This window comes from Schistocerca piceifrons, chromosome 2 (assembly GCF_021461385.2).
Source record: "Schistocerca piceifrons isolate TAMUIC-IGC-003096 chromosome 2, iqSchPice1.1, whole genome shotgun sequence".
Classification (NCBI taxonomy): Eukaryota; Metazoa; Arthropoda; class Insecta; order Orthoptera; family Acrididae; genus Schistocerca; species Schistocerca piceifrons.
In genome coordinates, this window is record NC_060139.1 from 115,001,095 (window position 1) to 115,018,379 (window position 17,285).

General features: G+C 38.4%; 1 protein-coding gene across 2 annotated transcripts in view; it reads left to right on the forward strand.

Annotated features, from left to right (window-relative positions):
* LOC124777718 (zinc finger protein 37-like) overlaps positions 1 to 17,285 on the forward strand; it is a 70,048-nt gene that overhangs the window by 13,601 nt on the left and 39,162 nt on the right. The window contains exons 1-2 of one of the 2 annotated variants that reach the window (XM_047253215.1): positions 4,799 to 4,837; positions 8,609 to 10,252. In XM_047253215.1, the coding sequence (XP_047109171.1) occupies positions 8,611 to 10,252 (1,642 nt within the window). In that variant the 5' untranslated portion in view covers positions 4,799 to 4,837; positions 8,609 to 8,610. Of the gene's footprint in view, positions 1 to 4,798; positions 4,838 to 8,608; positions 10,253 to 17,285 lie in introns of those variants that run through there. The other variant, XM_047253214.1, reaches the window with a different exon arrangement.

The following is a 17,285-nucleotide window of genomic DNA, read 5'->3' on the forward strand; positions in this document are numbered from 1 at the left end:
TAGTTCTAAGTTCTAGGGGACTGATGACCTCAGAAGTTAAGTCCCATAGTGCTCAGAGCCATTTGAACAAATTTTGAAACAGGCAAGCACACTATACTTTTACATAATATTTTTTCTGATTAGTATTTTGGCCCAGTCTAAAAAACCCTCTGATACCTGGGTAACAGCCTCTGTTGTGTAGTGCAGAATTTATTCATTTTGGGGGACCCTCTAGATCTCAGCACTATGGTACAAGTCAAGGAAGTTGCAGCTTAGCATATCTTTTGTCTAAGGTTCAAACCTTCCACCTGATTGAGAACCAGGAGGCCACGTTCTGTTATGGGGACCATGCTGCAGATTGTGAGCTTTGTTGAAACAATATGAGTGAGGCTAATAATGTCAACCTTTTCTGCCAGTCACTGGAATGATATAAGTACAGCTCTGGATCCCAGATGAAAAACAACATTTTTCCCAACATGAGCCTCACTTTGCAGTTGGTTACACCCTTTTTCCTCAGTGACTATTGGAGTAGCCCCATTGATAAATGTGGAATGAGACCCCCAGGCATACACACTGAATGTGGGTGGTGTTTTTTCCAGTCCACTGTTGGCATTTTCATAAGGGGGACCGTTATTAGCTGTATGTTTGACTTGCAGATAATTGATAGACCTCCTTCCCCCTTTGTTTTTACCTCCCTTCACACTGGACTGTGCACATTTTTCCGGTAAGTGAAGTCTCCCTGGCTCATTTTGGTTACAGTGGAAGATAGCACCTCGAACTTGTTGGTTAAGGGGGTAGCTGTATCATCCTGTTCCTGGTCCTTGTCTCTCCTACACAGGACGCCTAGACCTGCCATTGATAAGTCACACACACTGAAGTGGATGTTGAGTGACACATCCTGTATTTCCTGCAAAAGAGACAGTATCCACAGAAGAGGACAGACCTTTAGTATCTCTGCTAAGTGGCTCTCAGTGCACCTTTAATAACTGTGGGAAATGGCTCTCAGTAGCCCTCACAGCAGCTTCCAATTGCCGTACAGTAGTCACGATGATTCCTAGTTGCTTACGAACACCAACCATCTCATCCTGTGCCTGAGAACAGCATAAACAGTGTGGCTGCATTGTGCCTAGTGCAATTACAGTAATGAATAGCTTTCAAGTAAGATTGCTGATTCCCTTTAGTGGGTCTGGTAACCTTTTAGAGTCAAAATGACATATCTGTTACAACAACAGAAAAACATGGTACAAAATTTACTATTTCTGTGAAATATTCTTCAGCCGAAAGCCAGTAACAAATTCAACAATATCATCAGTTTCCAATAAATGCAGGCAGTATACGCTCCTGTTAAAAGAGAAAAATAATATAACTTATAATGTTAAGTATTTACGGCAACTTGTAAATCTCAAATGCTGATTGACTACATAATAGGTTATGTGCAACACTCACAACTTTTGAAAATTCTTGGAAATATAAATTTGTAAGTGTCCAAAAATTCTGAAAAATATCCTAAATAACTTGTTTCTCCCCCCCCCCCTCCCCCTCCCCATGTTAATATGCAATGGTATTAGATGTGGCCTATTGTAAGTTTACAGTTGATGATATGGTAAAAGTTTTTTTTATGGCAATTGAAGAAAAAAATAAGCAGTATATTGTGTTACATATGAATATTAATACAATCACAGAAAGGTGATGCAGAAACAACATAAACATTAGAATCTAGAATTTTGAATTGGACCTATATGCCACACATGGGTGCATACAAAAAAATGTAAGTCGGTTTGTATGTGTAAATAAACATTCAAATTGTGTAGATTTTTTATTTAGCTGAATATGTGACACCTTTTACACTACCATACCAAAGATGAACACTGCAGCATCAGTTTATCACGGTCAAAACTTTGAAAATTGTGGAGCATCAATGGAACACATCATCCAGCTGTAGCTGCTAAATTTGTCATTCTTACTCACTGTGTAGATCTATAATTCCATTTACAATCTGCAAAAGGGCGCATTCTGTTGTATCAACATCTACATCTACATACATACTCAGCAACCCACTGTACAGTGTATGGTGGAGAGTATCTTGTAGCACTACTAATCATTCCCTTTCCGATTCCACTCACTAATGAAACAAAGGAAAAACCACTGTCTATGCATGCCCGTATGACGGCTAATTTATGTTAACTTGTGTTCATGGTCCTTATGCTAGACATGTATTAGCAGTAGTAGAATTGTTGTGCAGTCAGCAGCAATTGCCAGTTCTCTAAATTTTCTCAACAATGGTTTGTGATAAGAACTTTGTCTTCTGTTCAGGGAACCACATTTGAGTTCACGAAACATTTCTGTGATGATCAAAGTTTGTATTTCGAATCTACCAGTATGCCTCAGAATTACTTCGATGTCAGCCTTTAACCTGACCTGTTGGGGTCCCAAATACTCGAGTAGCACTCAAAGAGTGGGTTGCACATCAAGACTGGCTGAAGCTAGCAGTGAAAATTCTACATCTACATACTTGTTCCATTTCATATCACTTGGCTGTGTTATACCCAAGCAGCATACCATTATTCAAAAATTACAAGATCGTTTCTCGTACTCAGCTGAATTAACTTTTATATTTTTGGAACTTCTAAAGCCCACTTCTTCCTTTGTGAAAAACATTTTTTTAATTGGTGATAATTATGTTTTGTGGAATTGTCTGCCTGTATAGACATTACTCTTCCTCTGCTTTAGTGATTTCTCATTGACTGGCATCATTGCCATGTTATCTTATTTTCATCATACCTTGTATGCCTTTGTACACTTTATCTGGCATATCATTTCTTTTAATTGTGTGTTTGTTTGAGTCATCTTTTGAACTACACCTCGACCAGAATAAAGTGAGTGACACACAAGCACATTTGGGTGTAGAAGATGATGCTGATTCACAGTTATTATACATTGCTGTGGCAGCAATAGCTGTGCAATTCTGTGCTGTATACATTAACATGCAGTATTGACTTTGCATTTTTAGAGTATGATAGAATTTTCACTGCTAGCTTCAGCCAGTCTTTTCTGTAAACTAAAATGTCAGACAAAGGACCAAAACACACACCATTACATTATCCATTAGAAGTGTAATTCGCATCTGACTGTGACAACCAGTCCATCAGATAGCAGTGCATTATGAAAAGGGTGAGCAGAACAAAGGCACATTGAGGTTGTTTTCTGATTTGTTCTTGCTCTGGTAGTTGTCCTATAAACAGCTAGCTAGCTATCAGTCACTTTGTTATAGCGATCCGGGTGTATACAAATTTTTAATAAATTTCTGAATGCTTCTATGTTTTTATGTTGTCAATTATTATGTTGTCTAGCTTGTTAGTGCCCAAAGAGTTTGGAGAGGTATGTAGATGGTGCTAAACTGCGGCAGAGCTAAGATCTTAGCAGTCCCAGACTGTGCTTCATAGGCAGTGTCGTACTGACTGTTCTATCCTGGTGCAACTCATAGGTGCACAGCTTCACTTGTGCCAGTACCAGTCTCCTGTTTTCATTCCGAAAGAATCCCAAAGGGTGTGGATAAGCCATTTCTCCACAGTATACTTTCTTCCAGGGGTGCTAGTCCCACAGTGTATGCTGATGAACTACTCTGAAGTTTGGAAAGCAAGAGAGATGTATTGACAGTATAGCAGTGGCAACAAGTTGCAAGACATACCTGGATAGCTTAGCTAGTAACAATATTGTCCATGAAAGGCAAAGTTCTGGGTTTGAGTCCCAGTCTATCTCACAGTTTAATTTTTCAGGAAGTTTCGGAAATATGATGTTACTGCGTACAATGAAACGTCTCATATGTGCATATGCGTACAAATTTGAAACCTAGTTCCACATTCAACTCAATATCTATGCTCGTAGTAGTAGTAGTAGTAGTAGTAGTATGGTATTCTGCCTTAAGGTCTTTTCACTTCTGAATATTTGCTTCCTTTGATATTGCTCAGCATTTGATATCTTCTTTTTCCTCTTCCCCTTTTTCTGTCCACTATTCCTTTTATTCCTTTCTTCAGTAAACAGTCCCTCCTCAAACAATGTCCAATCCAGTTCCATTTTCTCTTTCTGATGACTTTCAGCATGTTTCTTTCTTCTCCAACTCTTCTTAATACTTCTTCATTCCTTACTTAGACACTATAATTCAAGGCGGGTCCAGGAGTGTACTAAAAGGTTGAAGAAAAAATCTAAGATTGCTGTAATGTCTGTAATTTTTATCATCATTTACATTAGAATTTGTGCATGTTGTCTATAAATAGTCTTGAATGGAATTCTGTACCAATTTTTACAAAGTGTTTCAATCAGTCTTTTAGGGGGTATTGGAGATGCCTAGAACCAACATTTACATGCAGCTTAGAAATTTCAACTGTCATTGACATGGTAATTCATGTTGCGAGAGACAAAGCTGAAAAGCTCTGTGTGTAATATGTTACTGTGTTGTTATTTTGGATGATGTTATTGCTAAAGAACAGTATCTATGCAGTAAAATGCAAACAATTATTTTTAAAAATAATCACATGTGCCCACTGTAGTTTGCTCTTTTAAGGCAATAAAAAATCATTGGAATGCCGTAAGGGTAATGTAACCTCACCTAGGTTACAGATCCTCCCACAGGCAACTGGCCTTGCCAAGGTGGGGCAGCTTGTGCCTCAGTGAAAGACCTAAATGGAAACGAGGCATTTCGAGTAGACGACACTCCCTCAGAAATATTGAGAACTTTGGGAGAGCCACCCATAGCAGAATTGCCCCACGTGGTGTGCAAGATATATGAGACAGGTGAAATACCCTCAGACTTCAAGAAGAATATAGTAATTCCAGTTCCAAAGAAGGCAGGTGCTCACAGGTACGATTACTATAGAATCATCAGTTTAAAAAGTGCTGGTTGCAAAATATCGACACTAATTATTTACAGAAGAATGGAACAACTGATAGAGGTCAATGTTAGGGAAGGTCAGTTTGGGGTCCGGAGAAATGCAGGAAAACTCGGGGCAATATTGACCCTACAACTTATCTTGGAAGACAGGTTGAAGAAAGTTAAACCTATACTTATATAATTTGTATTGAGCAAGCTTGAAGGAAACCAAGGAGAAATTTGGAAAAGGAATTAAAGTTTAAGGAGAAGAAATAAGTTTGCCGATGGCATTGTAATTGTGTCAGAGCCAGCTAAGGGCTTTGTAGAGCAGTTGAATGGGATGAATAGTATCTTGAAAAGAGTTTATAAGATGAACCTGAATGAAAGTAAAATGAGGGTAATGGAATAATATCAAAATAAATCAGGCAGTTATGAGGGAATTAGATTAGGAAATGAGACATTGAGAGTGGTAGATGAGTATTGTTGTTTGATGGCAAAATAACTGATTATGGCTAAGGAAAGGAAGAGATAAAATGCAGACCAGCAATACCAAGAAAACTGTTTCTGAAAATGAGAAACATGTAATTTATATTTAAATGTTAGGAAGTCTTTTCTGAAGATATTTGTCTGGACTGTGGCCTTGCATGCCAGTGAAAAAATGGATGAAAGGCATCCCAGACACTATAAAAACTGGAAACTTTTGATTTTGGTGCTATAGAAGAATGCTCAAGATCAGATGGTTAGATCGAATAATACATGGGGACATAATGAATGAAACTGATGAAACAAGAAATTTGTGGCACAACTTGACTAAAAGAAAGAATCTAGGACACATCCATAATGCATCACGGAATTGTCATTTTGGTAATGGAAGGAAGTGTGAGAGTTAAGAGTTGTAGAAGATGACCAAGGCTTGAATACAGTAGATAAGTTCAAATGCAGAGATGAAGAGTCTTTTAAAATGAAAAAGTCTTCATTCTTTTTAGCTTCATATGTTGATAAATATTGCAGTCTTCACTGAGATGTAACCAGTCTGTTAAATAATCGTCATCTGTTCATAATGGGTTACAAAAGGGCTTAACACTCAGATGTGCTATTGCCAGCTCAAACTCCACCAGCACTACCATTAAGCAACATCACTTGCAGGTATCCTGCACAAGAAAATAGCCCCAAACTATTGAACTCAAAATATTTTAATACAGTTGGACAATTGGCAATTTGTATACTCTTATTTGCAATAGCAGTAGGATTGTTGCGCTATAGCCAGAATGTCATATTGCTATTAAGAGAGTTGTTCCTCAAGTAAATGTTGGAGTGAGAGTGAAATAAACACCATTTTAGCCCTTGAGGCATAGTGTTTAAGTAATTTATCAAACACATGCACAGAACAGCAGTAATTTCTAAACTTTTGGCAAAAGATGTTAGGAGATTAGAGTATATAATATAAATAAAATAAATAAGAACACATTTGGAGAGAAGTAAAAATGTTCATCAGCCAAGCTTACTTCGAGAGAAACCAATTAAATCATTACAAGGCCACAGCAAATATTGTCTGAAAGCTAACTAAAAGCAGTACTAGCACTTCTGGAAGAAAGGATACGGCATGAAACTGCAATATCCTTTTTTCCAGAAGTTCTAGTCCTGCAAGTTTCGGATGAGTGCTTCTATGACGTCTGAAGGATAGGAGATGAGGTACTGGCAGAAGTAAAGATGTGAGGATGTGTCGTGAATCATGCTTGAGCACTCAGTCGGTAGAGTATTTGCCTGCGAAAGGCAAAGTCCCGAGTTCGAGTCAGTCCACCGTACAGTTTTAATATTCCAAGAAGTTTCTTATTAAAAGTGATGATCCTTGCATTTCAGAGAGAAATTTTTATTTATCATGTTCGATGGGACCATGCAAGCCAAAGTCATGGAACAAGTCAGTTCATAGTTTACAGAATGCTGATTAGAAATTTTATAAACAAAATATTAATAAAAAAATGTAAAAAGGGCCTAAATGAAGTCTGTGGGTGATACTGTAGATCAGTCTGACTGTCCTTTTTTTAGGTTAAGCATATTCTTGAAGAGTGCACAGAGTTGCCCCGAAATATAACACCATATGAGATAATAGAATTGAAGTAGCAAAGTAAAGAAGCCTTTGTGTTTCAGTGTAAGAGGCAGTGGAAATTATTCTTACAGTGAAATTAACATGATTGAGTTTTTGCATAAGATCGTGAAGGTGACCCTTCCAAGATTGCTTTCCAGCTCAGTCGTAAGAATTTAAAACACTCAACTTCACTGACAGTGAACACATCATGTGGGAAAATCTTATCATTAAGGGTTCCATGTCAGAAAATATGTGCTTATTGCATTTTGTTGCAGTTAAGTGTTAATTTTCTTTCAAAGCCACATGCTGATATTACCAACTATCCTATAAACTGCATCATTTACATTACATTCATTGTCTTTCACAATAACAATTATCATCTTCAAAGACAATTTTTTTTAAGTCGTCTGTCATGTTTAGTTGTTGACCCTGTGGGCACACCAACTTTGTATGATCCCATCCGTACTCAACTCTCTTACTTGTTTGTTCATGCAGGAGGAGAACCTTCTGCTTCCTACTTTCCGGGTATGAAGTGAACCAATGTTGAACATAGTCGACACAGTCAGATGCTTTTGTTAAATCAAAGAAAATAGGTATTGTCTATGATCTGATGATCTGTCCAGTGGACTGTGTTCACAGTATTACATATGTTGACTTTGCAATAGTCTTGTTGCTTTCTGTATCCTAATCGCAATTGTCATAAGCATATATTTGTAGTATTATGAAAAGGATGGATTGCTTCTCACCTCACCACATCATAAAATTGTTGAGTCGCAGATAGATGCAGACTGGCCTTAGCAGCCAGAGACTGTGGTTGTGTGTGTGTGTGTGTGTGTGTGTGTGTGTGGTCTAATTCTGATGAAGGCCTTTTTGGTCAAAACCTTACTTCTTCACAGTCCTTTTGTTGTGCCTGTATGTAACTCAATATCTACGTATACAGTGAGTTGCAGTCTATCCTTCTCATAATATTGTCATTTTTCCATTGTTTGATATATTCGTTAGACAGATATGACTGGCTGTGTTGTTGATTCGTATCTGAAGTGGGGGGGGGGGGGGGGGGAAACACTGTTTTTGCATTACAGTTTAATCTCTAGGCTGAGGCATCCTGTGATCCCACTGTAACATCTTCGTACTCCAGTGTATGCCTTTTGAATTGTATACTGCAAGGGCTGTAACTAATCATTGTGACCACAAAAGGCTGCACAGTGAGACAATTTTTTCTATCTAGAGTATAACCAGAACAGATTCGTCTGGAGACACACACACACACACACACACACACACACACACACCTCCGTCCCTTCCATTTTCCACACGAGCAACATGTCATTTGTTGCTCCCATTTCCATCTGTCGTTTCCTCATAAATATTGTTTTTGCTACACCGGCTGCAAACATTTTGCATAAGGGGGCACCTTTGGTGCCCTTCTCAGCTTGACACCCCAAGCAGCTGCTTGTGTTGCCTGGGCCTTAAATCGGCTGTGGGTACAGATCTTAAATTATTGTAACTATGTAATTATGTTGCTGCAATTGATATTTCCAGCTATTTGCTTGCAATTTTTCTTTTTTTTAAATTCATGTCATTTCCAGCTATGTACTTGCATTTTTATGTCATCTTTCAAACCCCTTCAAACAGCCTGTTATTTTCATTTAATTGTGACCATTGCATATTTGCAGGTATGGTACGGGCGGAAGGAGTACGTCTGCTGGAGCTCACATGTCTGCAGGAAGCCTTAGGACCATTATTGGGATGCCCTTGTTGTTGCTCTGGGCAGCTGCAGCTGCACGAAGATGTTCGGCGGTCCAGTGGACTGTATTCAGCATTGTGTTTTGCATGCCAGGCATGTCATCATCGTCTCCCTTTGCATTCTTCATGTCGTTCAGGTTCGCAGGGCTGGCAGGTTAATGTGTACACACAACAGGTTAAGGCTCAGCTTGGACTCGGTGAAGATATGTTACGCGATCTCTTTCGCATTTATCAGATACCGTATCGAGCACGAAATGCGTCTGAAGACTGTTCTTCAGGTGATACTGATGCACTGCTTGACTGCTTCCTCGATAGAGGTGATGCTTTTAGAAGCTTTGTGTGCTCTCTCTGTGATCAGACTTTTGAATGTGTAAGAATGTTGAAACAACACATGGGTTTACATACTGTGCACAGTATAGAATGTTTAGATAGTGTCAACATGATGGGCTCTCTAGACCGATCAAGTAATCAACAGGAAGACGCTCTGCATGTGCCGATCGAATCAATTGTAACTGAAGCAGCCCTCAATTTTCCGAGCCCAGATGTAGAAAAAACCTTGCAACTTTCACCAAAGGAAGAAGTATTCACATCGTCAGCATGTAATCAGAGGTTTGAGGGGTTAGATTTGCTTGAACAAAACCTTAATGGAGATAGTCTGCATAGTACTTTTGAGTACACAGAGAGTTTTGAGGAAGCAACAAGTAATTTCTCAGAATCACTTAGCCAGCCAGTAAAAAGTGAACTTGCACAAAATAGTTCCAGACCAGACATTTCGGGGAGCAAATACCTTTCTTGTAATTCATCACCTAACAGTAGTTCAGCTGTCTCAGCTAGCCAAAAGCTTACATGCTCTGTGCTGGAACAACAGTCCGTGTCACACATAGAGCAGAAGATCCCATGTGTTGATGTGAATTCTTTGCATTTAGCAAAGACAAACCACAGTTCTGAGCAGGAAGAGAAAACTGCCCTGGAAAATAATATAGATGCAATTGTAATAAACACAGCTCTACAATTTCAGACCTCAACTATTGAAAATAATGGTATGTTAAATAAACATACACAAAATAATACGTCAGATTCTTCTGAGCTACAATTGTCTACTATAAATACTTTAAAAAACAGTGATTGCAATAACAGCAACAGCAATGCGTTCTCAAGTTTGGATAATGGACATGGTTTAAATAGTGGAATGGTTGAAACAGTTAATATCTCTGTCGACAGTTCAGTCAAAGTTGAAACTCGAGCAGTTGAATTTAGTTCCTTAACTGATAAACTGGGAGTCTCACCAACAGAGACTGACAAAGGTGGTTTAGACAACTGCAGCATTACGGATTTTACGTGTAAAATATGTGGTCAGACATTTAAACGTGTGGGTGCACTGAAGCAACACATGGTACAACATGATAGTGGTGGAAGATATGTGTGTAGTGAATGTTCTTCTACTTTTGGTGATGACATTCAATTAAAAAAACATGTAGGTGAAGTCCATGCCAAAAGTAAATACAGTTGTTCAGTTTGTGGGAAAATCTTCAAAAAAGCCTTCAACCTTGTGCAGCATGCAAGAACCCATACAGGTATGGTGAAGTCCATATAGTTAAGAAAATGAAATGATTTCATCCTTTGCTGGATTTAACAATGAAAAATTAACTGTTATTGAAAATTAAATGTGTTTCTAGTTTCCTATTGTTTTTATATTTTTTTTATTCCTCCCCTCCCCCAATCAACCTTAAGGTTGGTTTGATGTTTGATGCAGCTTTTCAGCATTCTCTGTAGTGCATGTTTCACATCCATGCAGAATTGTGCTCTAAACATAGCTTCTCATCAGTATTCTTCTGGTTTAAGGGTGATAATTTTTTATGTGAGTAGATTATTTTTTTATTGAAAGGCTTTTTCCTTATCCAATCCGTGCTACTATGCTTTTCCTACAGTTTTCCTTCTTTGCATGCTCTGCTTCTGAGAAAATAAAACTCATTCACCTCCTCAAGTGTATCTTGCACAGGTTTAACTAGACCATCCACCATATCCATCAGCTTGGCATACTGTTACATTAGTTTTCATTTTCATTATGCACATATTATAGCTTTCAGCTAGCGCACATTAGATTTCATTATGCACTCAACTCAATTCCTGTTGACGTTTGCAGCCATGTTGTGTGTTGTCAGCAACGAAGATTGTGCTGATTTTCTGTGCATGACACCTCCTCCAGTCCCCAGATCTCACATACACACACACATCAATTAATCTTTTTACATTCCTCATTGTCTCTTGAACATGAAAATTAAATATCATTAGTGGCAATTAGCAAACCTGCCTTACACCTTACTTAGTTTTTGGCTCCTTGTTAACTATTTTAATTGAATGCACATTGAAGACTGGTTGTACACTATACTCTTGAACTTTTATGAAGCTTACTAAATGTTCCTAACATAAAGTACTTTGATGACGTCACCTTGAACAAAACGAAAGTTTGTTCCTGTTCACTTTCACCTAGATGTGTTTTGGCTCTGTTTCACCATCATTATTGGGTGTGTTTTATTTACTTAACCATATGAATTGTTGTTTGTATGGCTGTCTTCCTACTTGGACCAAGCATATTTTGTCTTAAGTGCAAATGCGATGTAGTCTGCTAATTTTCAGATTTGCATTTATTTCATAGTTATCAGAACTGTTCCTAATTTGTTCCTGTTTCTATATGTTTGTGTACTTCAAAACACTTTTGCCAAGTTTTAAGCAGAGTGTGGGTATTGAATATGTCTTTATTTTCATTATATTGTGTGTGGCTGTTTTTGTATTCTTTGTATTGAATTACAATTCATGTTCTGGGATAACAAAGCTTCCAAAGATTTTATTACACATGTTGTCAGAGAGAGAAAAAGCTGTGTATTTTAGTGGATAAAAATGGCAAATAAATAGCAGTGACAGAAATTAAGATTTAAAAAAATTGACTGCACATACCGTGTTCTATGAGGATCTAGAAAACTTATAACTAGTCGTGACAATAAAGGACAACCTTTAGGCCCAGAATTCTGAGGCAGCACACAAGGGTATGTGTCTTTGCTGGTGGTGGCATCGCACTTTGCTGGTTATGAATATTCCACACAGTGTCTGTTGTGAAACGTACTGTAGTGTAAAATGTTATTTTTAAAAAAGAAGAAGACGACGAATGTCACCATTGGCGTCTTTGTCACAGCAGGAATCTCCTGCGCTACAGCTCACAGTTTCCAATTTTGATTAGTGAACATGCTTCAGCATGTCTGCAGATTGAATGTGGCAAACACTGTTTCACCACACGTTAGCATGTTAGTTAGTATGCTACCAAAATGTTGACAGTGTCTCTGTTGATTAACTTCTCATAGTTGGGGTTCACAGTTACATAACATTTTCCAAATTACTTTACGTTCACCTTTGACTGTGAAATTATTTATTCACAAAACCTACTATTGCAGTTCCAGCCATATGGCCATTATCAAGAGAAATACTGAAAAGTTTTGCTTCAGCTCATGTTAAAATCTTAAAAAATACCCGACGTGTATATATGTCATCGTCACATCCATTTTTGGATATTTAATGTTAACGTTCTTATCATCTTTTACATAAATCACAGCAAACTGCTACTGGTATAGATTATACAAATGACAACAGTGTGCACAAGCAGTGATTTAAAGTGATTTGAGTAAAATATGATAACAATAAGATTAAATACCCAACACATGATGTGACAGTGACATATCTTTATTGTATCTTTATTCATCCTATCAGTCATTCAATGTACATACATGTCAGCAACTTTTTACGGTTATGACTTGTGCACAAGTAAAATATTCCACTTGACAACGGAAGACATTTTCAGTGTGGACAAAACACAACAAAATATTCCATGTGTTTGCCAGAATAAAGACTGTAGTAATTCTTACAACATTACAGGGCCTGTGTTGTTCAGAAGTGTGATGCAATATTTCTCCAGGCATGCATGTATGCACCGCCCAAAACAACCAGGAAATCCAGTTTGAGTCCCAAACCAGCATAAATTTTCATCATCGTCATGCCATTATACAGCTGATGATTGTCCATATTCACTACTGTGAATACATTTCATGTAGTAATTCATTGTTGTCCTCTTCTGTCTCCTCTGCTGGGTTTTCACAAGCAGACAGCAAAATAAAAATTATTCTGAAATAAAGGCTGTTTATGATCACTTTCATTTAATAATGATACATTTGCCTGAGATATTATTTATGTGATGATAGTTTCATTGGTTTCAGTTAGGTGCGCAAGTTCAGAAAAAGTATGTGGTGCACTAACTGCAGTATTAGCATTGGTATTCAGAGCATTAATACCTACATGTTATTGCAAGTATGTCATACCTTAAAAAGAGGACTTAGTTTGTTTTAGCTATATCATAGTGCTTAGTTTGTTTTAGCCATATCATAGTGCTTAGTTTTAGAAAGCACCTGCTGTGGCCTGTAAAAGATTTCCAGTTATATGACCATAAGCAATTATACACGACATAACATGCATAGTAGCCTGTAGTAGCATCCCCTCCTGACCTGGTAATAGTGAAGACGCTTTACACCACTGACTCGATGGGACAACAAAAGCTCTGGAAAACTACCCTTAACACGGTAGACCAACTGTTACCCACAACTCACAGAGAAAGGTTGGAGTGTTCAGTAAATACAACTCACACAGTGGAGTACAGATGTGCTCTACATGATAGAGGTCAGATGACTTGGGGGACCATATAAGCACCTAATGTGTGCACTCTGTACATTCAAACCATTCTGACACAATCCTATGTAAACTTCTTTCACACAGCCTTGTTTTCATGTCTGGCTGAAATATGGCATGTGAAAAGCATTGTCTCATATAATTTCTGTGTAATATTACTCAGCAATCAGTGTGTACCAACATGTACCACAATTCAGAGTCCAGGCAGTATTTGTCTATACTCTGAGAATGTGTTCCTGTACGCACTGTTACAACGAATTGTTGTTGCCCAACGTTGAATTACCGGTAGATAGGATTTGCTGCAAACCACCTGTCTGCTGTTATAATCCATGATAGTCAAATACAGCCTGTCATTAAGTTGCTGCCGGCAGCCATTGACTCAGGCAGTTGCAGTTTTTCAGGACTAAAAGTTCTCATGATACTCCCTTGACACCATAGTATTTGAATACTCTAGTGCCTGGTTGATTTTGAAGGGTGAGTTATTAAACTATTGGTCACAAACAATTTAGCTTCAATCAAGTTCTCAAGTGTCACACCAACAGCATGGTATGATAACATCCCAATTATGTGACACCTTGAACTATTCCATTCTCCATGATGAGAGGCATATTCTCTCTCTCTCTCTCTCTCTCTCTCTCTCTCTCTCTCTCTCTCACACACACACACACACACGCACACACACACACACACACCAGCTCTGTCTGATTCATTAACTCATGAGTGTACTTACGTATTATATTTATAGATCATTTAACTTCCCTCAACATAATTGAAATTTTGTTTGTGTATGCAGTATTCTTTTTTTTTTGTCCATGAATACCTTTGATTAATGAAGAATTTTCACCGTATAAATGTATGGATATTCCAGTAACTGCATCATACTATTAATCACACATAACAAATGACTTAGTAATTTTTCTGTACGTGTTGTCACTACATGACCATATATGAAAGTGTTGTCACTATGTGACCATATACGTAAGAATACATGCAATGAGGTGCGAGCCACACGTTCACCTGTTGAAGCCTGAAATTGATAGCAGTGAGATTTTTGGAGGAAATTTTAAGTGTATATCGAAAGGATAGGCAAATGGGAAATGGAGGTGGTGTATTTGTCGCAGTAGACAAGAAACTCAAATCCACCGTGATAGAAAATGAAGCTGCTTGTGAAATTGTTTGGCCAAGATGCAGTATCAGGGGTGGGCATAAAATGATAATTGGACCCTTCTATTGCCCACCCGACTCATCTCCTGATGTAACCAAAAACTTCAGAGAAAACCTCAGTTCACTTGCATATTCCCCAATCATACTGTTATCATCAGTGGAGACTTTAATCATCCAACAGTAATTACAGTTTTGTTAGTGGTGGGCATGATAAGATCCTGTGAAACTTTACTAAATGCCTCATCTGAAAACTACCGAGAACAGATAGTTAGGAACCCTACTTATGATGGAAATATATTGAGTCTGATGGCAACAAATAGACCTGACGTGTTTGATGATGCCCACATTGAAACTAGTATCAGTGACAATGACACAGTGGCAACAGTGATTGCCAAAATACAAAAGACAACTAAAACACTGAAGTGCCAAAGAAATTAGTATAGGCATGCACATTCAAATACAGAGGTATGTAAACAGGCCGAATACGGCACTGCAGTCGGAAAAACCTATATAAGACAACAAGTGTCTGGTGTAGTTGTTAGATCAGTTACTGCTGCCTGCTGCTACAATGGCACACTATCAAGATTTAAGTACTATCATTTCACGAGTGTACTGTGAATATCAGGAATCCAGTAAAACATCGCTGAGGCCAGAAAAAGATCCTGCAAGAACAGGATCAGCGATGACTGAAGAGAATCATTCAATGTGACAGAAATGCAGCCCTTCAGCAAATTGCTGCAGATTTCAATGCTGGACCATCAAAAAGTGTCAGCGTGTGAACTATTCAATGAAACATCACCGATATGGGCTTTCAGAGCTGAAGGCCCACTCGTGTACCCTTGTTGACTGCACGATACAAATCTTTTGCTGCAGATTTTAATGCTGGACCATCAACAAGTGTCAGCGTGCGAACCATTCAACAAAACATCATCTATATGGGTTTTCAGAGCTGAGGCCCCATTCGTGTACCCTTGATGACTGCAGGATACAGAGCTTTACACCTCGCCTGGGACTGTCAGCACCGACTTTGGACCGTTGATGACTGGAAACATGTTGCCTGGTTGGATGAGTCTCGTTTCAAATTGTATTGAGTGGATGGACATGTACGGGTATGGAGAAAACTTCATGAATCCTGCATATCAGTGGGAGACTGTTCAAGCAGAGGCTCTGTAATGGTGTGGGGAGTGTGCAGTTGGGGCAATATAGGGTCCCTGATACATCTATCGTGGATCCCTTGGGCAATAAATCATGCCCAGTTCTCGGAAGAAAGACCTCAAACATAATGAGATATCTTGAGCAGAATGACCTCCTCAGTGCCAACCAGCGTGGATCTTATAAACATAGATCATGTGAAACCCAACTCTCACATTTCTCACATGACGTACTGAAAGCTTTGGATCAAGGCAGTCAGGTAGATGCAGTATTTCTTTATTTCCAAAAAGCATTTGACTCAGTACCACAATACACTTATTGTCAAAAGTACGATCATATGGGGTATCAAGTGAAATTTGTGGTTGGATTGAAGACTTTTTGGTAGGGAGGACACAGCATGTTATCTTCGATGGAGAATCATCGCCAGATGTAGAAGTAACTTTGGGTGTGCCCCAGGGAAGTGTGTTGGGACCCTTGCTGTTCATGTTGTATATTAATGATCTTGCAACTTTCTCTAAATGTTCAAAAATGTAAAATTTTGCACTTCACAAAATGGAAAAAAACATAGTATCCTATGACTATAATATCTGTGAGCCACTGTTGGAATCAACCAACTCATACAAATACCTGGGTTTAACTCCGCAGGATATGAAATGGAGTGATCACATAGGTTCAGTCCTGGGTAAAGCAGGTGGTAGATTTCGGTGTATTGGTAGAATACTGGAGAAGTTCAATCAGTGTAGAAAAGAATTCCTTGCAGATCACTCTTGCGTCCCATCCTAGAATACGGCTCAAGTGTGTACCAGATACAACTAACATGGGATATTGAACGTGTACAGAGAAGAGCAGCACAAGTGGTCACAGGTTTGTTTAATCTGTGGGAGAGTGTCACAGAGATACTGAAGGAAGTGAACAGGCAGACTTTTGAAGACAGACATAAACTGTCCCAAGAAAGTCAATTAGCAAAGTTTCAAGAACCGGCTTTAAATGATTACTCTAGGAATATACTACAACCCCTTGCGTATCACTCACATAGGTATCATGAGGATAAGATTAGAATAATTACCACACACACAGAGGCATTCAAACAGTCATTCTTCCCACATTCCATACCTGAATGGTACAGGAAGAAACCCTTATAACTGGTACATTGAGATGTACCCTCTGCCATGCACCTCACAGTGGTTTGCAGAGTGTAGATATAGATGCAGAATCACTTACCCATGCATAGCATAGACAAACAGACTGTAACAGAATAGAATAATGGCAGCAGCAGCAAACGGTATAAAATAACAAAAATTCACCGAACTTATATTAGGTATAAGCAGCAAATATTTGAAGTCTGCAGTGATGTATAGTGTGCAAAAAAAACTGCAATAATGTTGAGATGGAAAATTAAATATCTGTTCATGCAATAACTGTATTTCAAATCTCCGGGAAACTGATGGATTACACAGAGGTAAACAATAAAACATAATAATAAATGGTGCTGACACAATTAAACAATAAATAATGCAAGACACTACACTAACATTATCTATTTCCTTAAAGTGTAAATACAGG